Source organism: Natator depressus, chromosome 1 (assembly GCF_965152275.1).
Source record: "Natator depressus isolate rNatDep1 chromosome 1, rNatDep2.hap1, whole genome shotgun sequence".
In the NCBI taxonomy this organism is placed as follows: Eukaryota; Metazoa; Chordata; order Testudines; family Cheloniidae; genus Natator; species Natator depressus.
This window is the reverse complement of record NC_134234.1, coordinates 47,428,770-47,453,328: the sequence shown is the minus strand read 5'-3', so window position 1 is coordinate 47,453,328 and position 24,559 is coordinate 47,428,770. Positions and strand designations below refer to the sequence as shown.

General features: G+C 41.4%; 1 protein-coding gene across 2 annotated transcripts in view; it reads right to left on the bottom strand.

Moving 5' to 3' along the window:
* LOC141991139 (cilia- and flagella-associated protein 337-like) overlaps window positions 1–24,559 on the bottom strand; it is a 57,467-nt gene that overhangs the window by 13,584 nt on the left and 19,324 nt on the right. For both annotated transcript variants that reach the window (XM_074959258.1, XM_074959266.1), the window contains 16 exons: window positions 23,446–23,689; window positions 22,706–22,811; window positions 18,891–19,042; window positions 18,283–18,385; window positions 16,420–16,526; window positions 16,254–16,333; window positions 16,107–16,161; window positions 14,985–15,030; window positions 13,957–14,016; window positions 12,877–13,039; window positions 8,592–8,687; window positions 5,151–5,209; window positions 4,739–4,880; window positions 3,852–3,891; window positions 3,297–3,385; window positions 2,164–2,354 (listed from right to left, as the gene is read on the bottom strand). In XM_074959258.1, coding sequence (XP_074815359.1) covers window positions 2,164–2,354; window positions 3,297–3,385; window positions 3,852–3,891; window positions 4,739–4,880; window positions 5,151–5,209; window positions 8,592–8,687; window positions 12,877–13,039; window positions 13,957–14,016; window positions 14,985–15,030; window positions 16,107–16,161; window positions 16,254–16,333; window positions 16,420–16,526; window positions 18,283–18,385; window positions 18,891–19,042; window positions 22,706–22,811; window positions 23,446–23,689 — 1,733 coding nt within the window. The remainder of the gene's footprint in view (window positions 1–2,163; window positions 2,355–3,296; window positions 3,386–3,851; window positions 3,892–4,738; window positions 4,881–5,150; window positions 5,210–8,591; window positions 8,688–12,876; window positions 13,040–13,956; window positions 14,017–14,984; window positions 15,031–16,106; window positions 16,162–16,253; window positions 16,334–16,419; window positions 16,527–18,282; window positions 18,386–18,890; window positions 19,043–22,705; window positions 22,812–23,445; window positions 23,690–24,559) is intronic.

Sequence of the window (24,559 nt, the reverse complement as noted above, 5' to 3'; positions counted from 1 at the left end):
AGAGATGATGGATGAATTAAATGTATTCGACACAAATACAGGTTCTCTCACCCCCCCCCCCCCTTCCCAAAAACCACACATACACAAACTCACTCTCCTGCTGGTAATAGCTCATCCAAACTGGATGATAACTGGATTTTAATTGGATGAGCTATTGCCAGCAGGAGAGTGAGTTTGTGTGTGTATGGGGGTGGGGGGGGTGAGAAAACCTGGATTTGTACTGGAAATGGCCCACCTTGATTATCATGCACATTGTAGGGAGAGTGGTCACTTTGGATAAGCTATTACCAGCAGGAGAGTGAGTTTGTGTGTGTGGTTTTTGGAGGGGGGTGAGGGGTTGAGAGAACCTGGATTTCTGCAGGAAATGGCCCACCTTGATTATCATACACATTGTGAAGAGAGTGGTCACTTTGGATGGGCTGTTACCAGCAACAGAGTGAGTTTGTCTGTGGGGGGGCGGAGGGTGAGAAAACCTGGATTTGTGCTGGAAATGGCCCAACTTGATGATCACTTTAGATAAGCTATTACCAGCAGGAGAGTGGGGTGGGAGGAGGTATTGTTTCATGGTGTCTGTGTATATAATGTCTTCTGCAATTTCCACAGTATGCATCCGATGAAGTGAGCTGTAGCTCACGAAAGCTCATGCTCAAATAAATTGGTTAGTCTCTAAGGTGCCACAAGTCCTCCTTTTCTTTTTGCGAATACAGACTAACACGGCTGTTACTCTGAAACCAGTGAAACTAAAGCAATCTCTATATTGTGAAATGGATACTGAGAACTCAGAAGGAAGAAACCCATTGTGTTCCCACACCTTTTTCCTGATAAGATGGCTACTTGCAAGTAAAGGTACAGGTATGCCAGGGGCCAGATACTTGCATATGTTCAATGCAGGGGCCTGTGCCTAGTCTAATCTTCACTGTGCTCACATGTAGTCTTCAGCTGCACTGCAACATAACTGTGTGCACCTGTGCTAGGATTTTCAGGAGCAAGGTCCTAGACACTATGGTTTAAAGGTAAAAAATGAAAACTGGGCTGTAAGTTGTCTATTCACAGATAGAAGGCCAAAAAGGACTATCATGGTCATTTAGTCTGACCTCCTGCATAACAAGGTCATAGGACTTCCCTGAATTAATTCTTGTTTGAATAAGAGCTATCTTTTTGGAAAACATCCAATCTGAGTTAAAAGATTCTAGTGCTGGAGAATGTACCACAACCTTTAAGCTGTTTCAAGGGTTGATTACCCTCATTATTAAACATTTATGCCTTATTTCTAGTCTGAATTTGGCTAGCTTTAGCTTCCAGCTGTTGGATCTTGTTATACCTGCATCTGCTAGATGGAAGAGGCCATTATTAAATATCTGTTCTCCATGTAGATACTGAAACTATGGTCAAGTCACTCCTAACCTTTTCTTAACCTGAACGGATTGAGTTCCTTCAAGCTAGTGTAAGGCGCATTTTCCAAGCCTTTAATTATTCTCTTGGTTCTTCTCTGAACCCTCTATAATTTATCAACATCCTTCTTGATTGTGGACACAAGAACTGGACAAAGTAGTGGTTGCTCCAGTGCCAGATACAAAGGTAATATAGTCTCTCTACTCCTACTCTATATTCTCTTTTGGCCATAGTGTTACACTGGGATTTCACGTTAAGCTGATTGTCCACCATGGCTCAAGTCTTTTCAGAGTCACTATTTCCTAGGATAGAGTCCCCTATCCTGTGAGCATGGCACCTGCATTCTTCAGGCCTAGATGTATGACTTTGGCCCTACTGAAACACATCTGCTAGTACCCAGCTTACCAAACAATCCAGAAAACACTGCAACAGTGACTAGTTGTTTGTTATTTACAACTCCCCAAATCTTTGTCATATGCAAACTTCACCAGTAATGATTTTGTTTTCTTGCAGGACATGGATAAAAAATGTTTAACAGGGTAGGGCCAGGAACTGATGCCTGTGGGCCCCCACTTGAAATACATCCGCTTGATGATTCCCCATTTACGTTTACATTTTGAGACCTATAGCTAGACAGTTTTAATCCATTTGCCTTACAAATGCCTTACATAAATCTATTACATCATTTTCCTACAGGTGTACTTCACTAGATAACATGCAAAACAGCCACCCCACATGAAATACACCCCACTTTGCTGCCTATACACAAACCTTAGATAAGGAGTTTTCCAGAGTTACATTACTTGGCTCTGTGTTTATGGTTTGTAAGACAGGTGATTCTCCTTCTAGCATGGGGTGAATTGGCATGCTTTGTGGGTTCATCAAGATTTCATAGGGAACCCTGGGATGTTTCCAGGAGGCAGGTGTGAAAATTTCCCATGGTTCCGCCTGCCCAAAAGTCCCTATAAAGAAAATACAAACAAGCAGGCATTGTAAAGTTTCAAAGGGTACACAGCCCCAACCCTTTTCCTAAAATCAAGGGAAGTCACAACTAAGAGAGCAACTCTTTAAAAATTTTACTTTTTAAAGTATACAAACTTCTGCTGCTGGGAAGAACTTTGAAAAGAAATTGTGTCTCGGAAGAGCACTTGTGGTTTAAAAACTTTTGTGGATGAAATAAACTAACCAGAAAAGTCTTTAATTGCAAGGTAGTTTGTCAGGAGATTTTATTTCATTAGGGTCTGATCCAATGCCTCAGGCCAATTAAAAGATATCTGTTTGCTTGAGTGGGGGGTGTTGGATCAGGCACTTAGGGACAGATTTTTAAAGATATTTTAATTAGGTGTCTAAATATGCAGATAGCATGTAATGGAATTTTCAAAAGTGCCTATGCACCTAACTCCTATTGATTGCAAAATCCCCCACTAGGTGCCTATCTGCATCTTTAGGCATGTAAATACTTCAAAATCTAACCTTTAGTGCTTTGAACTGAAGGACAGCCATTTCTAAATATGGTGTGGTCATACTCTACCTCCTTAGAAAGCTCTGTATTGGAAAGCAGTTTTCTCATACACTATTTTAATGCCACTGCTGGCTTTCACTGGGAATAAAAAATAGAGCATCTATTTCAGGGATGGGCAAATCCTGCCTCGTGAGCCAAAGATAGCCCATGTAGAACTGAAACAGGGCCTGCTTATCCATGAAAACGTACAAGTCCTAACATGAAATACTCCACTGTGAGCTGAGACTCCTCTGGCTAAGATAATTTATTAGCTTATGGATACAGCAACATGGGAGTTTATGAATGTCCACAGGGGCTACCTGAGTAGATATTTTTGTTGTATGTCACTCCTTTTTAAAGTTGACTATCCTAGCCATGCTATTTTTGTAGATATAAGCCTTACCAATGTACTCTCCACCCAGACTCCACAGACGAACGGTACAATCAATAGAAGAGGAGAGCAGGACTTTTTCTTCATCAACCACTTCTACTCTGTCAAAATGAAAGTGATAATCAGAACAAATCTACTTAAGAACCATATTAACTAAAGACTTAGGACACCATGTCACTTACATTTTGTCATTAGAAACTTCTTGTGTTGCAAATTGTCTACATGGGTCATTTCTGCCAATGCTAAAGTTTAATGGGAATGCTGCTACAGTATTCGTTGTTTCAAGGGATTACAGCTCCAAGCAATACCTGATATTGTATATTTCTGATAGTGCTGAATGACACTGAAGTGAACCATAAATGAGTTTGTCATTTGAAAAGTATTTACTGCACATGATCATCGTATAATAGTGGAAGGGACCAGGGATCCTGACTCATGACTGAGCCTTTTAGGTGTTATCATAATAGACATAAAACCTAATTATATTTATATCAAGCAACACGTGTGCAGGTTTGTGTTTTTATACATAAAAAATATTCTGTTAAAAACACACGAGACAATACTTACGATACAACTATATTTACATGAGCTCTCCAATGATTCACATCTACAGCAATATAGAGAATAAATATGTATTATACATATAATTCAGATTAATACACAAATATGTTACTACACAAGAACACTGCACTGTGTCAGGTAAGATAGAAATGTTAGGTGTAAACCAACCACTACCTAAGAAGCAAGGACATTAAAGAGTATTCATGGTTTTAAAGCAATTTTTTTTGTAAATGCAACAAAGTTGTTAAAACTTTACCCTGGATGTATTTTGAAACTGCTCTGTTTTCTGTTACTAGGTAGCTCCCACTAAGATACAGAGTTATAAATGTCACCAGATAAGTGGTTCTCAACCTGCAACCCACAGGCCACTTGTGGCCCAATCAGTACACAGCTGCAACCCATGTGACATATACACTACCTGGACAGCCCTGAGGATATTGAGTGGATGTAGCCCACATAACACATACAGAGCTGCATATGTGGCCCGTAATGGTAAATAGGTTGAGAACCATTGCACCAGATGAAATCCTGAAGTCTCATCCAGGTTTTACTCAGTCCTTCCTTCCCACTGAATTCAATTGAGATTTGCCTGTATTTGGTCCACAGTGTATTAATTTTGTTAAGGAAATTATATGGGAACTATGGCCACCATACTCAGCTATGCTAAGAACAAGCTAAGGCATAAACATTTTGGCGCATACATGATTTGGAAAAAGGGGATTAAAATATTACAATGAAATAGAAGTATAAGTAGACACAGATCATGAGAAGGACTTGGTTTTTAAACCCTTTTCCCCCAGATCACATATGTTCCAAAATATGTTTTATACTTATATATAAAAATACAAATACAAAAATATTTAATATATAAAAACCCAATCCACAAGACACACATTTCGGTGGTTCTTGCTCTGGGTCTTGAAGGGCATAGTCCTTGATGCTGTAGACATACACGTATCCACCATCATCTGCTGCATAAATAAATGAATCATCCGCAGTGACGGCAATACTGCTGATGTGGGATTTCACTCTAGACTGAGACAAACATTAACACAGGCTGTGTTGTTAGCTAATAATTCATGCAGCATGATAATACTATATTGATTATAATGGAAATAAAACTGCAACATGTGAATGTTCATAATAAATCTAAACAAGCAGATGTGTACTTACCATAATTTAGCAAAGTAAAGCAAAGCAATGTTTCCCCTCCTCCCCCATACAGAGTATATCTTGAACTGTAAGAAGTATGCTGCACTCACTCCTACACAGCTTAGCCCTCTGAAATTCATCGCTCAAACTTACAGGTATGAAGCTTGCTGTAAGTGGGATTCCACTGAACGGACTCCAGAAGTTGACAGACCCTGAAAAAAAGTAAACAGTGAAAATGTTTATTAATAGCAATGAAACAAAAGTCTATTTTGACAGAAATACAAATATTTAGGAGTTTGACTTCTGGACGCAGAGGTTCACAAACTGGGGTCCATGAACCACTTTTGGTCCCCCGGACTGTGGGACTGCAAGGGTGTAACAGTCTGCTGGGGACACTGAGTCTCTGTTTACACCTTTCTGCCTCAGCAAGAGTGAGCTTTGCTAGAAATTAGGCTATCAGCTCCCTGCCACACCAGTCAATCTCCCTCACCAGCAAACTCCTCAAGAATCTCCCAGTCCAAATCTCACCTAGTAGGAAATAATCAGTACACTCCAACCTCTGAGCTCCTCAGAGCTGTTTCTCTGCAATGCACCACCCCTACTACTGTGCAGTCACAGAAGATATTAAGTTCTGTCCAAAACTACAACATCCAACTGAAGAGGTGTGACATGCCTTAGATGTCAGAAAAGCACTGAAAATCTCTTTCAAGTGTACAGAATCCATGAAAAAATCATGTGCCCCATTTGTGTCCTTCCACCAAAATGCCAGGGACTCAGAGCTTCCAAGTCTTCCATCACTAGGTGGATTAGACTATGTATTGTGGAAGCCTACAAATCATCAAAGGCTCCTGTCCCAGAAAGGATCGAGGCAGGGTGCTGGAACAATTTGTATAGTGGGGGTGCTGAGAGCCATTGAACCAAACTGTAAACCTTGTATGTGATGGAAACCACTTCAAGCCAGGGGGTGCAGCAGCACCCCCAGTTCCAGCACCTATAGATCAAGGCACACTCCACAAGATCCTTAGCAACTTCACGGGTGGAACGAGCAAGTGTGCCCACTTCAGAAATTTGCAAAGCAGCCACTTGGGCTACACCAGCAGTTCTCAACCAGGGGTCCCAGGCCCCCTGGGGGTCCATGAGCAGGTTTCAGGGAGTCCACCAAACAGGGCTGGCATTAGACTCATTGGGTCGCAGGGCAGAAAGTCCACACTGCCCTGACCCCAGCACCCGGGGCTGAAGCCAAAGCCTGAGCAGCTTAGCTTCGTGGGGCCCCAGGCAACTGCCCTGCTTGCTTCCCTCTCATGCTATCCCGGCTTTTATATGCAGAAAAAAAGTTGTAGTGGCACAGGTGGGCCGTGGAGTTTTTATAGCCTATTGTGGGGGGGCCTCAGAAAGAAAAAAGTTGAGACCCCGCCCGGGTCTACACCGAACACCTTTGTTGGGCACTATAAGGTGGATCTTCTCTCTTCTGCAGCGGCACCCTTTGGCAGGTCACTGCTGCAGGCGGTGGCCCAGAAATAATACAGATTTTTCAGCAAGCTCACAGAAAGAGGGTTACTTCTTTCCTGCTGAACTTTTGTTTCATAAACACTCCTTGTTCAACTGATCGCTACTTCACAGGCATCCAGAATTGTGGGTAAGCAGGGCTGGGACAGTGGCACTGCAGAGGGCTCCCTGTGCAGCTGCTCCTGCCGCCTTCTCAATTATCCCACCTCCCAGCTATCCGGCTAAAATCCGTGTCGCCCATGCTATTCGGATAATCAGGAGTATACTGTATCGTTATATTTCCAAGCATCCTAGCTATAACATGCGCGTAGCTATATCTTAATGTTCAGAAAAGATGCAAATAAGTTTGTTATGACTTATGAAAAAAGGCATAATAATTTTATCATCGATATCGAGGTCTCTCCCCCACAGGGCACTGGATCTACAGTGAGCTAGCCATTCACGCAGTGCTGGTTCTGCCTCCTCACTTCTAGCTATAATATATTTTTAGCTTCTTTCAGTTCAGTGTAAGTACTTTCCCCGGTATTAGTTTTCCATGTAAGCAATTGCTGTAATTGCTATAGGGATGTAATGTGATTGCAAAAACAAGAGGAAGCATCAATCCAAGTGATACAAAAATGGTTAGAGAATCCTGCCATAGAGTAGCCCTAAATTCTATTCTGGGGCAGCTTACTGGCAGCTTATGGGATCACTGCAAAGGTCCCAGAGGTTGTGCTGCATAACACAACAGTAATTAGTTATTAATTATTTGTATTATTGTAGCACTCAGGAGCCCAAGTAAAGTACCAGGACTCCATTGTACTAAGCACAGTACAAACACAGAACAGTCCCTGCCCCAAAGAGCTTACAATCTAAGTATAAAACAAGGGACAAGAGACAGATACAGACAGAGGAGTACAAGGAAACAATGAGACAATACTGGTCAACATGACAGGCTGTGGTCTCAGCACATCAGTGGCCTAACTGTGGTCAACATTTTGTAGGCATCATGACAAAGGAGGGTTTTGGAGGACGTAGCTTTGTAGATGTTTACAGGGAACTTCTCCTAAGTGTGAGGGGCACCATGAGGAAAGCACGAAGGTGATTATTTGAAAATTCAGCAAGTGGGCAATGGAGGTTCTCCCATGGGCCAATCAGAGGTGGGAGCTGATATCTCAACAGTAAATGAGAGGGGACAGGCAATGTGGGGACAGACTGTGAAGGGCCTTGAAAGTGAATGCAAGCAGATTATGTTTGATGCAAAAGAGAAGCGGGGGCTAGTGGAGGAAAGCAAAGAGGAGTGATATGGTCACAGCGATGTACTAGGAAATTACCTTTGAAGCAGTATTTTGAATGGATCTGAGCAGGGCAAGATTGCATTTGTCAAGGCCAAGGAGAAGGATGTTGCTTTAATTGAGACAAGATGATGAGAACCGTGATGAGAGTTTCAGCTGGATGGATGGATAGGAAAGGCTGTATGCCTACAGTAGATGCTGGGAGTGTGATTCCCGTGCTTGCATACACATACTTGCGCTAGCTGGATGAGAACTAGTGCAAGTGCAAATAGTAATGTAGCTGCAGTCGCGCGGGCAGCAGCAGTGGAAGCACTGTTTAGTCATGCTGAATATAAGCCCTCCGGAACCCCCTGGGTACATACTTGGCATGGCTGAGCCATGCTGCTGCTGCCCATGCTCTGTGGCCACCCACACTACTATTTATGCTTGCACTACCTCTCATGAAGCTAGTGTGAGTATGTGCACACAAGGAGGGGAATCACACCTCTTGCTCATAGTGTAGATGTAGCCTTAGAAAGATTATGCAGGTTTAAGGAATGAGCTGTTGATGGTCTCTGAAGGGAAAGCTGTTCAATTCTTCTTGGCTGGAAGTTGGTTTCCAGAGTCCAAGGTGTTGTGGGAACTGAGTTGGATTAAAGGCGGCAATTAGTTATGGTCCCAAAGAAGGTAAGGATTGTTCAGTGCTCTTTTTCCGGAAAAACCATAATCGTCTGGATTTTTTAAAATCAATTTAGTAGCATGAATCATTTTTAAAAAATCCTATTTCTTAGAGATGCAACATATTGTAATAAACGCTAGAGTTATTAACTCCTACCTTGAGGCCCATTGGAAATAAGAGAGGCTGCTGCTGATTCAAATTTCACTGCGCGAGTCCTCAGAAATACGAGTTGAGTAATACTTGTGTCTACAGCTTGGGAAGGAAAAAGAAGAACAAGATTGATTTGTTCATTCTAAGCCTACTTAAATCTTGAACACAACTTAATTGCTCTCTAGTGAAGGATAAAACCAAAATGTTAAAATAGAACTATATTGTAACTGCAGGTTTCCCAGAGATCAGGGTATTATTTTCCACCATATTTAGATTATAACAATTAAATTCCTACTGCTCTCTAAGTAGGCATAATGCACAACTCCATATTTATTGTCTATACTTGCTTGAGACATACTAAACCGCTCTGTGTGTTGATGACAAATATATCAGCACTGATGATTTTTACTAAAGCTGGTTGGAAAAACTTCAACAGAACAGTTTTCCTTGGGAAAAAACACAGTTCAGTTTAAATAAAAACGCTTTGCAAAATCATGTTATTTTTCATGAAATTACAGAGAAAAGGGGAAATTAGTTCAAAAAAGACATTTCTACATTTTCTGAACAAAACATTTTGATTTTCCTTTTAAAATGATTTTCCATTTTGAATTTTAAAATATTTTATTATATAATACAGAATTATAATATAATAAAGTCAAAAGTCAACTGAAATAAAATGTTTCGATTTCATTGAAACAAAATGTTTGGATAAATTTGAAGAGAATTTTTTTAATCAAAATTTTCTTTCCTGGAGCATTTAATTTTCAGGTTTTGTTCCAATTCAGAATGAACACAAAATTTAGAAATTTCAAAATCCTCCATGAAATGGAATTTCTGTTCTGTATCCAGCTCTAGATTTTACCATGTGTAGTGACAGCCACTGTCTGTTGTCAGAGAGTGTGGGCACTCTGAGTGAAATCTATATAGATTGGAAACGCTTTGGTTCAGGCAGGGAGCATCTTTTTGTTCTGTGTTTGTACAATGGCTAGCATAGTGAAGTCCTGGTCCATGATGAGGGCGCATAGATACTACCACAATACAAATAAATGAAATGATAATAAATATTTTATTAATAAAATATGTTGTGCAATTTTTAATTATGATAAATTAAAGCAATTGTTACATAGATTTCTTTTAACACCTAAAAAGTTCCACCCCTCCTTGTGTTAGTAGTTTTTCATTTAATGCAACCTTAGATAAACAAAATATCTGGATGCTAGTGGTGAGATGGTGAAAGGAAGGAAGTACAAATTATGGTTTTGGCAAGAATGCCTTTTTTATTCGACAGCAATTCCTTTATAATTACTATGGAAAATTTTTCAAAATATTTTCTACTTTCAGGAATGCTCAGAATTTTAGTACACAATAAGAAAACGTCGGTAGGTGTATAGCAGCACATTTGCATTTCTTCAGAGTGAAGGCATTTGGAAATGTGCCTCATCACTGCTGTATTAATATATGTGTACCTTAGAAAGATAATGTATAGTATTGCGGAGCATCCAGCATGCTAAGGCAGGACACCAGTGATGTGTATGGTACAAGAACCTAGATAAAGAGCCATGACAGAAAATGGTTCTGTACCATTCTTATGTACACAGGATTGAACCGGATGGGGAAGTTGGGTCATTTCCACAGGCCAGGCTAAGCACTGGAATATCAATTTGGGGCCAAATTCTGACCCTGTTATCCATGGGATTAAAGGATACACCTGCCCCAAACTCCAGCACAGGGGAGCTTGTTGCCAGCCTGACCGATCCCAAGGACAGTCAAGTTGGGGCAGAAAGTGATGTGGAGCTGCTCCTAAGCACCAGTTCCATAGTCAGGTCCCATGGAACTGCTGAAAGGACAACTGATTCTGACCGGTAATAGCCTGCTAGGGGCCAACAGGCCGTTGAGTACCATTGGAATGAAAGGCACTGTAACCATGCCCCACCATACCTCCCAATGCACCTCTTACACTGAGGAAGGCCAGATATGAGTTCTACCAGTGGTTCTTAAACTGTGAGTCGGGACCCCAAAGTGGGTTGCGACCCTGTTTTAATGGTATCTCCAGGGCTGGCTTAGACTTGCTGGGGTCCGGAGTTAAATTCAAAGCCCAAGCCCCATTGCTCGGGGCCCAAGCCAGAGCCCAAGGGGGCTTCAGCCCTGGGTGGTGAGGCTCAAGTTACAGGCCCCCTGCCTAGGGCTGAAACCCTTGGGTTTTGGCTTGTCCCCCACACCTCGGGCGGTGGGCCTTGGGCAAGCTCAGGCTTCGGTCCACTCTCCTGGGGTCATGTAATAACTTTTGTTGTCAGAAGGGGGTCACAGTGCAGTGAAGTTTGAGAACCATTAGTTACACCAATCAGTGTTGGATCATATTAAAGAAGTTCTGTATTAAAATCACAAATGAGTTTGATTCCCCATAGTTTAAATTCCAGGGTATTACTAATTAAGAGGTCTCTTGGGTTTTGGTACTGTTTCTCTCCCTCTATGTGTGAAACTTGCAAGCTGCTAATTGTGTTAGTACATTCTAAGACAGAATCTGTTCTCAAAGCAATTCACAGAGACTCAAAGCAATACTCTAACAACAGAAACAGCACCCAGAGACTCCCCGCCCTTTTGTTGTATTAACAATTGTGATTAAAATAGAGATAGAGGATGTATGTGGACGGATGCTTGGTGTGGATAACAACTGAATGATCAGGGAGGTGCCAGCCTAAGAATCCAGTGTCCATCGGCTGAAGAAGGCGTCAAGTGGAAATAACCAGAGGACCCCCGGAGGGCAGACTGGAATCCACCCAACAGCCTCAAGAATGGGAGAACCAAAGAACAAGATAACTTCTTGGAGCCGTCAGGAATGTGCTATCTGCTGATTGATTCAGCAACAGCATGATGAAGCAATTCCCATAGACTGGCATAGGAAGAAATTCCTATAAAAATAGACTCTTAAAAAGTGAGAACTTTGGGGTCTGATTCTGCAAACCAACTTCCAGGAGCATCAGATGAGCATCTGACAAGGCCCTGCTCCCTCCTCATGTCCAGGCCACCTGGCCAGTGGCTTGGCATGAGCAACTCTAAGGCTGGTAACTATGATGACAACCTTGCAGAACCTGTGTGTGTGTGTGTGTGAATGTGTGAATGTGTGAATAAATATGAGATTGAATGGAATGTTATAGCTATAACTAACTGCTTACTATGATAACAACCTTGCAGAACCTGTGTGTGTGTGTGTGTGTGTGTGTTTGTATGAATGAATGAGTGAATAAAGATGAGATTGAATGGAATGTTACAGCTGTAACTAACTGCTTACTATGATTCTTTCTGTATTCACAATAAATGTGGTATTTTGCCTTTTTCCCTTTAATAAGATCCTGCTGGTTTTTAATTTATTGGTACAACATCAGGAATTCCACCATGCCAAGGGAATCTCCAGATACCCTATTAGGGCAGCTTTCCATCCCCTTTGCTGCTCTGCAGCGCTAAGGAGACAGAGCATGGTCTGAGGACCTGGCCCAATATTTCCAGAAGAAGGAACTTGTAAATACTATTATACTTTTAAGCACGTAGCCAAAGGACAATTGTTCATTTAGTTGTAATGCTTAAAGAAAGAGATGGCCTTGCAGCTAAGGCAGTAGACGGACTCTGAAGGTCTGGGTTCAATTCTCTGGTCTGCCACAGACTCCCTGCTTAACCTTGGGCAAGTCATTTAGTCGCTCTGTACCTCAGTTTCCCAGCTATAAAATGAGCATAATAAGCTTTCCTTTGGGTTGTCTATTTAGAATATAAGCTGTTCAAGGGAGGGACTCTCTCTGTGTGTGTGTGTGTGTGTGTGTGTGTGTGTGTGTGTGTGTGTGTGTGTGTGTGTGTGTGTGTGTGTGTGTGTGTACAGCATATGTAACACAGTGTCTCATTTGGAGCCTTTAGGCAGGCACTACTGTAATACAAATAATTATTCATGCATATGTGTATATATACCCTCTCAAACACACCAAGAAAACATATATAACCAACTTCATCCTTTGTCCTTGATATTTACTACAAACTATTTGATTTGCTCATTACGTTAGAGATAACAGCTTTAACTAAACCAATGGTATGGCAGTGCTCCTTTGCCCTACCTTGCAATAATTTTATCTGATGTACAGCTACCCTGCTGTCTCCCTGCTCTACTGAATTTATTAAGTGTCCTTCTAATAGTAGTTTGCTGTAATATGCAAGGTCCACATCTCTCCAGAAAAGATTTCCAATGAAGGATTAAGCTGGAAAGTGTTTAGGAATTGTTTTCCCTATAGTTTCCCTAGTGAGTACTTACCTTCTATGCCAGCACAGTGAGTGGGAAAAGATGTGTGAAGTTTGCGGTATATGTGTCCTGAGATCATATTCCAAACAATAATTTCACCATCATAACTGGAGGTGGCAAGAAGAGTAGGTGGACACTGAGAAACACACAGAATATCCTCCTTGTGGCCACAGCTCTAAATGAAAAAAAGATGACATCAAAGAAACACAGGCTGCTCCTTTTCCTTTGTTCAGCAAGAGAAAGGGACCCAGGCACGGACTTTCCCTGGCTCTTGCAGCTCACACACAAGAACTTATGTCATCTCTCCAGCCCAATCTCCTACGTAGCATCAGGTGAGAAATTTAAAACAACTGAGATTAGTGTCTTTTGGACCATACATCTTATTTGCAGATGCTTTTCCTCCTCCCATCCCATCAGGGATTACAACTCACACAACTTTAATTATTACCACCTTCTCTCTCTCTCTGCTGGTGACCACAGATTTCCCCCCATCCTCAGTTCAGACTGTGTCTGTCTCTCTGACATCTCCTGCTGGATGTCTCACTGAAGCCTCAAGATACTAGACCAGTCAAAAAACGAACTCATCTTTCCTCCAGGATCATCATCTTCCCTCCCTCTCCCTCTCCATTACATCCACAGCCCAACCATCCTCCTAGCCTCACAACCGTGATGTCAGTTTTTTACTCCTCTCTCCTTTTCACACTGAAGTGGCCATCTAATTCTGCTGGTTTTCATTCCAAAACTTCTGCAAAATCAGCTATTCTTCTCCATTCCCAACATAAAAAGCTCCTGTTCAGACCTCGATCATTTCATGCCTCAACTACTACATCTCCTTTTCCTCCGCCTTTCCAACCTGTATGACACTTACCTAGTTCCTCTCTAATCTGCTCAAAACTCAGGTGTGAAAATAATCTATCTAGAATTATATGTTGGGAAGAATTCAAATAAACTGCTCTTTACTAAAGTCTAATTGTCTGTGTTCAATCCTATGTTCAATTATTTATCCAGCTTTGTGTCAAATCACATCTGACTTTTTTTTTTTTTTTTTTAAAAGAAATTTATTTGTAATACAGAATCAAGATGGATTCTTACTATGTCATCATGCCAATAGGGCTGAGGTTTCTGAAAGTGATGAAGGTCATCTGCAGAGTCCTGTTCCAAACAACATAGATAAAAGAGAAGTTGGTGTATTTTCAGCATTTTCTCAGCCAACAGGGATTTGTTCTCCTACTAGGTATGTATGTACAGCTCAAAAGAAGTTGAACTCACATGTGCAAAGGCCAAATGGCTTTAAAACGCAAGTAATTCCCTCTGATACAAAAGGGAGCAGATGAGGCCCTTCATATTGCTAGGAACAATAGGTAACAAACCAAAAGGTTTGAGAACAGCATGTTTCCGATGTCTATTTAAGTTAAATTTTTAATTAAAATCTGGCTAAATATGATAATAAACATGCATTGCATATTAATAGCAGTGTATGTAACAGCACTGCTTGCTAAAGGCTCTTTGATTTGGCCATGTGTTTGATGATGGGCAACTGGATGGCTCACTGATGACTGTCAAATGTAATTTTGCATTTACTTGCTCCTGCAGGTTGCCTAAGGTACTGAATTCAGAAAATAGACAAAATGTCCAGGCCATGATCCTGCAAAGATTTACATGTGTGCCCAACTTTATGTGCTGAGTGGCCATGTGGAATTCAATGGAACTAGTCTCAGGGTGAAATCCTGACCCCAGTGAAGTCAGTTGGTGTTTTGCCACTGAAGTCAATGGGACTAGGACTTCACCCTCAGTGGAATAAGTTACCCACATTATTGTGTCTCTGCAGGATCATGTCCTTCAAATTTTGTTTGTTTACTGGGCATAGAACCTTAGGCAACTTACAGAGAGTGAGATCAAGTTTTACGACCTACCTTTAAGCGGAGGAGATTGAGTGTTGGACAACATTTTTAATCTTAGCCCAAAACAGAAACGGTTAATACATCAGTGACTGTAAACAGATTTTTTTCCCTTTTTACTTTGAATGAGAAGCAATAAACACAAATTTTAAGTGTTTGTTTTAAAATAATAATAATTTTATATTTATACGAAGTCATTTTAGATATATATTTTTCACTTACAAAATACATGTTTATTCTTCTATCCCATCCAACAGCTATGATATACCTACGAGAAGATTTAATAAAGTGTTCAGTATTCTTCTGTTTGATTTTATATACTAGGTTTTTTTTTTGTTTTTTTTTTAAAGAGAGATGTTTTTTAAATATTACTGTTTTAAACATCAAGGAAATGGGAAAGTTACACACAACTTGCCAAAATTAATGAAATAATCCACTGAGAACTGCCTTCATGGAATGACAGCACCTATTAGGACAATATTGTGTTTTTCATTATGTTTCTACAGTGGCTAACACAACTGGGGTCCTGGCTTCCATATGCTACTGTAACACAAATGATAATAACATGGGAGCACTGTGTACTGAGTAGCGGAGCAACAGTATCTGTCTCAGAGAACTAGGGGTCTGTAAGCCAGTAAGCAGATACACTAGCCAGGGAAGGTAAAATAAAGCCAAAACTGAAGTTTGGGTCATACCCTTTTTTTCTGGGCTGGCTTTGTCATCACTAGAGGATTCAAAGCAAGAGCAAAGTATCTCAAAACACTTGGTCCCAACCACTAGAGGCCTTTGAAGCTTTCAGCAAGCTGGGAAGAGACAGGACACAACCTTCGCCTTGAGCTCCCTTTCCTGGCTATCTTTGCTAGGCCTCCTGCCAGGTTCCATGAAGGGACTTCTCTCAGGGTCTTAGGTCAACCCTTATCTTCTCCAGACTGAGCCAGGGGCATTCCATTATGTAGTCTCCAGCATACAGTCACATACTGCTTAGTCAGCTGACCCCTTTCCTCATGGGCTTTGTCTGGTGACTACAACTCTCAGCAACCCCTGTGCCATGCCCCATCAACAGATGGGCTGGCTGCCCCCATACTTACAGGCCAGTGCTCCATTAAAGTCCCTATAGGCATTCATCAAAGAATGTAACCTGCTTTGTATAGCTGTACAAGTCTGTTTATTTGCACTATGTTCATTTTTTCAGAGGTTGCAGTTCTTTTTGTGGCACAGGTGTGACCAATGCTCCAGTAATCACTTTTTACAGAAAAGAGCTAGCACTTGCCGTATAAATTCCCACAATACATATCACTCCCTAGCCCTAGGACAAGCTTCACACCAAGCTGTGAAAGATCTGACCTGCTTCTGTTCACCTCCACGTAGGTGCAGTCACAGACTTCAGCACATTTGTCTTCTGTTGGGAAAAATAAACCAAACATTTATTCTTTTCAATAATTTAAATCACATTTTTCCAGTCTTTCAAATATTTTTAAACATGCTGTTTACCCCTTTTCAAAGTATTCAAACAATGTCCATTGTTGTAATTCCATATTTTCAAGCATCCATCTCTTCCTCCTGTAATTAATCTAAAATGGGATTAAAATTCAATATATTTCCCACATGTGCCAACAATTATATATATAGCTTTAAATAGACATAAAAAGAAACATACCTTCTTCCACTGACATCAAAGGTCAAACAGGTGATTGCAGCACCTCCATGAGCACCACTAAACTCAAATAAATGCTTTCCTGTTTCAAAATCCCACACTTTAACCACCTTTTAAAAGACAAGCAAACAAATAGTGATTGAAGGAGTCCGAAAAGTAGCAGGATTTTTCCATTTTACCCCCTTCAGCCCAGCCTTTCCCAACTGCTTTTTTTTTTTTTTTTTTTTAAGCTGAATGGTGTCGCTGCAGGCAGCAGGAGAGCCTTTTATTTGATCTCCTTTACTGAGATCTTCAGTGTCTCAAAATGAGCCTTGTAAGGTGCCTAGATACCAATGTGATGTCTGCCAAGTATCTACCTATCCTGGATTGGCACGGATGCATGAAGAAATTTATATAGCACTACTCAACGTGACTGCCTGGATTACCATCACTTTAATCACTATCCAGATTTACTCAGGACAAAATTAAGATGACCTAAGTCACATCAATGTACAGCAAAGGCAGTAATTAAATCTCCTTTGCATGTCCATGCTATGCTCCTTGTGTTGGCAGTGCATATCCTCACCAGGAGCACTTATACTGATTAACTGTCCGTGTGGGGCAATGTAGGATGGCTTCTGGAAGGCAGCAACAGCCGATGTAAGCTACACTGATACCGTGTTGACCTAACTACATTGACTTAAGCACTACGCCTCTCACGGGCTCAGTGTTTGAGAGAGAAAAAAGAAACACCGACTCTAGAAAGACACATATGAGGTGACCTAACTCCTAGTGTAGCTATTGCCTCTCAGGGAGGTGGATTAACTACACTGATGGGAGAAGCTCTCCTGTTGGCATAGTAACATCTTCACTCAAGTGCTACAGTGGTGCAGCTGCAGCGCTGTACGTGAAGACAAGCCCTAAGTAACATATGCCTCTTCTCAAAAATATGTGAAGTTCTTCTGAAGATGTCACTGTAGATGGCATGACTTGATTTATTGCCTTTAAAATACTTTACAGATTGGCGATTAGCTACACTGGGTAGAGCTGCTTGAAACTTGGGCTTTCTGGTTCATGAGAAATTGCAACATTTTCAAACTTGATTTAATTCCAAATTTCCAGAATCCAGAATTTTTGACGTTTCCTGTGAACCAGAAATCCTGGAGAAGAAAGAAACCTGATTCTGACATCCTGCATTTCCAAAACAAAATATGCTCTCTGGGCTGGCAGTTGCTGACTGCAACTGACATTGTGGTCAGTGTCACTGCTGCGATGAGTTTCACCACTGCTAACAGCAACAGTGAGATTGACAAGAATGCCAACTGCAGGCAGCAGCTGCCCAGACTTTGAGGTCTGTGGCTCCAGGGTAGCCCTAGCATGTGTCCCAGGACCCCAGGGCTTCCAGCTTTGCCCAGTGAGCCTAGAAGCCCTGTGATTTCTAAGCTTCCTGTTGTGGAGCTCGGAACCTAGATTCTGAGTCCTGACTAGAGCGAGGTCTCCCAGGACTTCCAGATTCCTGGCTCTATGGCAGGGAGTCTGGAAGCCCTGGCATGACAGGGTGGCTCTGAAGCTATGGATCCTGGAAGCCTGGAGTTTCTGGCCCCGGGCAGTCCACGTAGCATAGCCCTGCAGCAGCCCACAAGGCAAGCTGACAGGGAACCAGGCAGGTTGATTCACAGAAAGTTTGTCGAACCTGACTTGCTTTCATGAAACATTCGGGGTTTAAAGAACTAGCATTTTCTGACAAAGCTGCTTCACTGGAAAATCTCTGCCCAGCTCTAGTGATGGGTGTGTTAAAAAGGTACAGATTACATACAATAGATTAGACAGGCACATGGAGTTGTGTCAGCAACTACATTGCCTTTATGTGGTATAGTTTTCACTTACAGATCCCTCTGAGCAGCTCACCACGTGCCTGAATTCTTTGTTGTATTTGCAGCACAGAACGGGCTCCTTATGAGACACGATCAAGTGGGGCTCTGGAGGAGGCCTGTCTCATGGAAAAACAAACCAAAGCAATGCACCATATATCAACCAGACTCTACAAGAGCTGGAGAAAGTACAACAGCATTAAGCATTTCTATGCTATTTCCTCAGTACATCTTCCAAAAGGGGAAAAGCGATGCTGTGAATTTAATTTAAAGATACTGATAGCGGTGGGAAGAAAGAGGGAGGCCTTTGGTCTCCACACCCATCCCATTATTAGTCTGCCTGCATCTATTAGACCAAACTCTAGGGAATCTTTGCAAATAATTCCCACCTGTGCTGCTACCAGTCCCACTGCACCAGCAGCTGTTATAGTGGAAGCCTGAGGGTAGATAAGAAAGGAGGGGACAGGGATCTATGCTACCCTGTTCCCACAGAGGGCAAACTTCTCCAATTATATTTCATATGCTCTAGGTTTCCCACACGCACAAACCTCCCATCTGTTGAACTTTTGAATAACAGCTGAAGAGGCTCAAAAACCCTCAAACTCAAATGAGCTTGCCATGTACCTTAATCTTAGATGAAGAAGAGCAAGTGTATCCGCAGCAACACAAAGCGATCTGATGCCTGGGATGTAGTGGCAAGCAGTGAGCTCTCCCTTAATTCCACTGGTTTTTGAACAGGCTGTAAACAAACAGGTCTGGTCCACAGTATCCCAGATCTGCAGGAAAAGATGTTACACAAACAGAACAAAAATTAGTAGGGTTGTACTCGAATGTCAGACACTCGTCCTCATGCAATTCTAAAATTACACTGCTATGCTTCCCTTCCCACCCAGGTCAAGTATTTATGCATGGCACATACACTGGAAGATTAGACCCTGACCAACAGTACCCCCAACACAATGCTGCTAGACCAGGGTCTCTGGGTATTTTAGAATCAGAGAAGGGAAGTAAGCAACAAATTACTTACCCTAAAAATGCTGTGTTACTTTTCCACAGAAGGGAACAGCTACCACAAGATAGATTATCCTGGGGTAGGTCTCTCCATCTCTCCTGTTGGAGCCGTTCCTCTTTGTATAAATAAATACATACATACATACATACTCACAGGGCCAGAGAGATTGACTCTATAGACCAGAGGCTAGGGCACTCACCTGAGATGTAGGAGACTCAGGTTCAAGTCTCTGCTCCAGTGAATAATTAATTAGCTATACAAAGTGGAGCTGCTTCAAGAGGGGCGATTGAGAGAGACCAATGCCAGGATACCCAATAGCCTGGTGGTTATGTTATTCCCTTGGAATATGTAAAACCCAGGTTCAAGTCTATAATGTGAATCAGGTCACCTACCTCCTAGCTGAGTGCCCAAACCACAAGACTTGGGTATTATATACAACACGCACACGCTAGTCTAAGAATCCCACTGGGCTTAGGCACAAACAAGGGCTCTAAGCAGCTAGTTAGCTGTGGTGCAGCATCAGGACTCAGGCCCCTTTTTGTGCATACCCACTGGTCGAAACTTAGACAGCTAGTGGACTTTAGGCACCTGCAGGGTTAGGCAGCAGCTGAGTAGTGGTTTTGAAAACGTCAGTGGCACCTAAGTGTTGGATTTAGGCACCTAAGTAGCTTTATAGGTCTAATCCTGAGAGTCTTTCCACTGACTCTAGCCCACACTTGGTGAAAGTGCTCTGAGATGAAAGGTGCTATATAACTGTAGGCTACTGTTTGTGATTTTCCTTCATACCATGTATGCGTAATTCATCCTTAGTATATACCCAGTGAAGGCAGTGGAAATATACCAGAGATTAATTTAGCCCTATATCTAAATTAATCTTCAGTGTATGTTCACTGACTTCAATGGATACACACTAAGGATGAATTTGGCACATATGGTATAATGGAAAATGATGAACAATAATTTACATTTATAAAACAAGTCAACCCCTGCATCGTGTTTTTACAAATTCTGAATAAAATTTTAAATTAGGGGCAATTAATAAGTTAATCAAACAGAAAAGGTGCTCACAATGGATGTACACATACTTGGTTCAAATGAGGTACAAACTTGGAGAAAAACAGTGGAATCCTCTGGAAACACAAAAGATCCACACAAACACCACAAGATGTCTGTGATTATAAAGTGTGGAGTAGAGTTCTAAAGACGTGCCACTGGAGATTAAATAGGTAATTAAAAATAATAATATAATAGTGCTTGCTAATATAGCAGTCAGAAACCTAAACTTAATATTGAAGTCATACACTGGAAGAAGTGCAAAAGCTAATATTATTACTATAGGCAGAGTTGGTAGCACTGCCTATTATTAAGGTTGCTCAACCCTTTCCATTATAAGACCCTGTTTTCAGTGACTTATTTTAGCAAATTTTAACCACTTGAGCTGAAGTTTTCCATGCTGAGTGTCTGCATTAAGCTAAACAGTTTTGGAAAATTTCAGCCAAAATGGTTCAGCAGTTTCTGAGAACAAGGGTAAGAAAAAATGTGCTTTACTCATGTTAAAAAAAATCTATCAAACCTGTCTTTGGAAAGCTCTAGCTCCTCCATACTTTGGAGAAGGTATTCTTTAGATTTAGCAAGGGGCTGGGCTTTTGTGTCAGGGATGTGCTTTTTGCCATCCCTGTGAAAGTCTGCCAAATTTGGCAAAGTTATAAGCCTTCTTTTAAAAAAAAAAATCACAGTTCGCACATGCTAAACAGAGATTAATTTTAGCAGCTAATCTCCCTGAAGATTCCACCCATCCTGGGCATGATCTAGCCCAGGGCTAAGCAAGACTTTCCCTGCAACTGCAGCTCTTGGCTGCTGTGGGCCATGGTGGGTCTGAGCAGCTAGACTGAGAGCAGGGAGACCGTGACACTCTGCTGGGCCCAGGCAGCGTGGAAGAGGAAGCTGCCTGATTCAAATACAGAGGGAACAAAAGATTAACCTATTGGGGCTTGGGAGAAGTAGAATGTGACAAGGAGCTGGGACGTATAGAAACTGGAACTGGAGAGATCCAGGAGTGGGGGACTGGCTTGTCAAGGAGACTGGGGATGAAATGTTGCTGGGGCCACGGGGAAGATGGTGACAGGTAGTGCAGAGGAGTGAGTCTAGGACTTGCTAGGCAAGAAGACTGCGGCTGGGATGAGAAATCTGAGGAGTGGAGACTGGGACTGGCTATGCTAGGAGAATGGGACTTGGAAAGGGATGAGAAGCCTGGGGTATGGAATAGACAGGACTGGGACAGGGATAAATTGAAGGGAATGGGGCAGACGGGATCACACTTCAGGGGAATGCACAGAAGAGTCTGTATCACTAGAGCACACTCCCCGTCAAAGCTTGAATGGAGCCCAAGATCCCTGAGTGGGTCACACACTGGGAAAGTGTCCCAGTCTCCTGTAGTGCTTGTCTACACAGATGATGACAACCTACTACTGCTACCAGTTGTCCTGTTAGCTCAAATGGTAGAGGTCTGTGCGGTGGATCAAGTTCCACCCCTGCTGATGACCCATGCAAATGTCAATATGATTTCATGTGACAGAGTTTCAGGTTTTTTTCAGTTAGCTTTTTGAAAACCTAAGAAATTACACACAAAAATCCACATTACAAGGTTGCAAAGTCAAGCACTCAAAAGTTAGGAAAATGCCAGAATTAATGAGGCCCCAGGTTGAACAAGAAGAAAGCAGAATATTTGATAGCTTCTCATTAAGTGAGCACTATCCATTCTGTGCACTGAATGAGGCAAAAGAATTGTGGGAAAAATAGTATGTGTATTTAAATTAGTCTGCCTGTGCAGGAGAGCCCAAATTCAGGTTGCATGAGAAAACCTTAATTCCAGCATTTCCAACCTTCATCATATTATTTTAATGTATGGTTGTTGTTTTTTTGTGTAATACACGCATGTAATATATGCCTGGTTAGGGAGATTTCAGCAAAGGAAGAAACAGAAATACCTATCCTAGAGAAAATACCATAGAAGCAAGATCCCTAAATTAAAAAACAAAACACAAAGTCGCTTTCTAAAGCAGAACAACACTTTAAAAACTTCAGAGTACTAGATCCCTGTTAAAAGTTTTATCATAATTTGTGAAACATTTAGCAACAAATGCATTTAGTACAACTGAACTGAAAACCTAAGAGACTGTTGACTCACAGGAGCACTTGCTGGAATTGCTCTCTACATTGATCTGTTTAAGGGCCAGATCCAACTTCAATTTCAGTTGAAGTCTTTTCTATTGACTTCAGTAAGAATTAGATCAGGCCCTACATTTCTATACTGTACTATTATGTATGTGTTCATGTTTATTAGATTGAACATATTTATATTTATTTCCACGAAAACAAAAAAGAGAACTGGGGTAGGATATCAGACACTTGCTATACACAACGAGACCTTAATAGTGTTGTCTGTGGATATGGAAAATATTTTCGCATCTTCTGCAGCTATGGAGAGGTAACAGACTGGCGCTGTGTGGCTTCTGAGCATGCCTGTTGGTCGGCTGAAATTTAATAAGAACAGTTCAATATTAAGCGGTTTCAAATTGATCGTTTTTTATAAAACAAAGTAAAAATAAATGGGCTGGAATCTGCTACTAGTTGTATGTTTGGGTTTTCTCACCAAAAAAAAAAAACCCACACATAAACAGAGCAGTTTTCCAGTATCAGGCACTTGGAGTGATGTACATGAAACAATAGTATCTGCTTGCAGAGTTCAGCTTTTCATGAGATGTTAATGCGCCAAATAGATTCCTAGGCCTCAATTATACAATGAGATCCGTGTGGGCAGAGATCATCGCAGGACTGGGGTCTTAGGCACAAGCAAAATCTCAAATCAATCTTGGATAAAAAACAGAGGATAATCCATGAATTTTTATATTTATATAAAATATTTAAACTTATGGGAATGATTTTGCTGCACGCGTGTGTGCGTGCTGATATTATCAACAGTGCAGCAGAGCCATTCTGTAAACTCACGCATATTTCCAGGACATTTGTGATTGTCTCCTCAATGCACTTAGCTGATGCCTATTAATAGGGCAATTCACTAGACAGTAAGAATTACTTATCAGTAATGTGTAGTTACAAAGCCCTTCATAACAGAGTCTTTCAGTGAGTATTGTAACCGTCTCTTACCCAGACATGTAAGGGTTCCACATCCGAATGATTCGATCCATTCCGCCTGTCACTATGAGGTTGTTTTTTTTACAGAATGCAAATGTTTTTACTCCTTTGTAGACTTGAAACACAGTCTGATCTCCCTCAGCTCTCTTTGGAGGGATTCTAGGTATCACCTGCCCTTTTCTTGCTTTTGAATCTTTCCCACGGTCCTTTATTTTTTTCATCTGCTGCTCAACATTAGTAGCGCCAACAGTACACCCTGAAAAAGAACACACTCACCGAAACAGCTGATAAATTTGAAAATATCCTAGACATCTTGGTTCCCACTACCTCCTGCAGATTAGGTACTAATAACTTTCATCCTCAGGAAATTTCTCCCAATAGTCATTTTATAAATTTTTATAATTTTCTTTCTTCATTTCATGCCATTAGTCCTATTTATTATAACCTTTTTATTATGGTAAAAAAATCCCTCCTCCCAATCCCACTGGGGTTTACTATTTTCAGAACCCTTTAGTTGACCATGTTTCCCATTAGTCAGCACTTAGCTATTTTGATCTTTCCTGATATCCTGGATCTTTTTTCTTGGATCTTTCCAGCTTCACTTTCTGGAACTTCTTACAGTTTGTTAACATCGTTCTGGCAAAGAGAGGTTCAAAACTGAACGCCATGTTGAACATGCTGCTCATCATTTCATCGAGGCACAGAGTCTGCACCAATGTCTAGAACAGACATTTGCTGCTGCTGCTTCTAATTTCAGGCAAAATAAAACAAAGAAAAGTGCCAGGAAGGAGAGGCAGGAGGCAAGATACAAAGAAGAAGCAAACTAGTCTCTGGAGCCTCATTTCTATGTCACTATTGCTTTCCCAAGACTAATTCTGATGCTTAATCCCAATATGAGAGGGAGTAAAAAAGCCCACATTAAGGGGCAAAGGATGCCACAAACAATGGCATTCAACTCCCCCCTCCACCTCCAAGATCTAAAAACGAGGGGATCTGGAAAATGCACACACACAAAGCAAAAAGCTTTTAAATAAAAAGCTGGAAATTCAGAGTCCACCACAAAATGTTGCTGCTGAGAAGATTCTAACCTAGGGGGTTTCAGTGCTTCCAGAACAGATTAGTGATC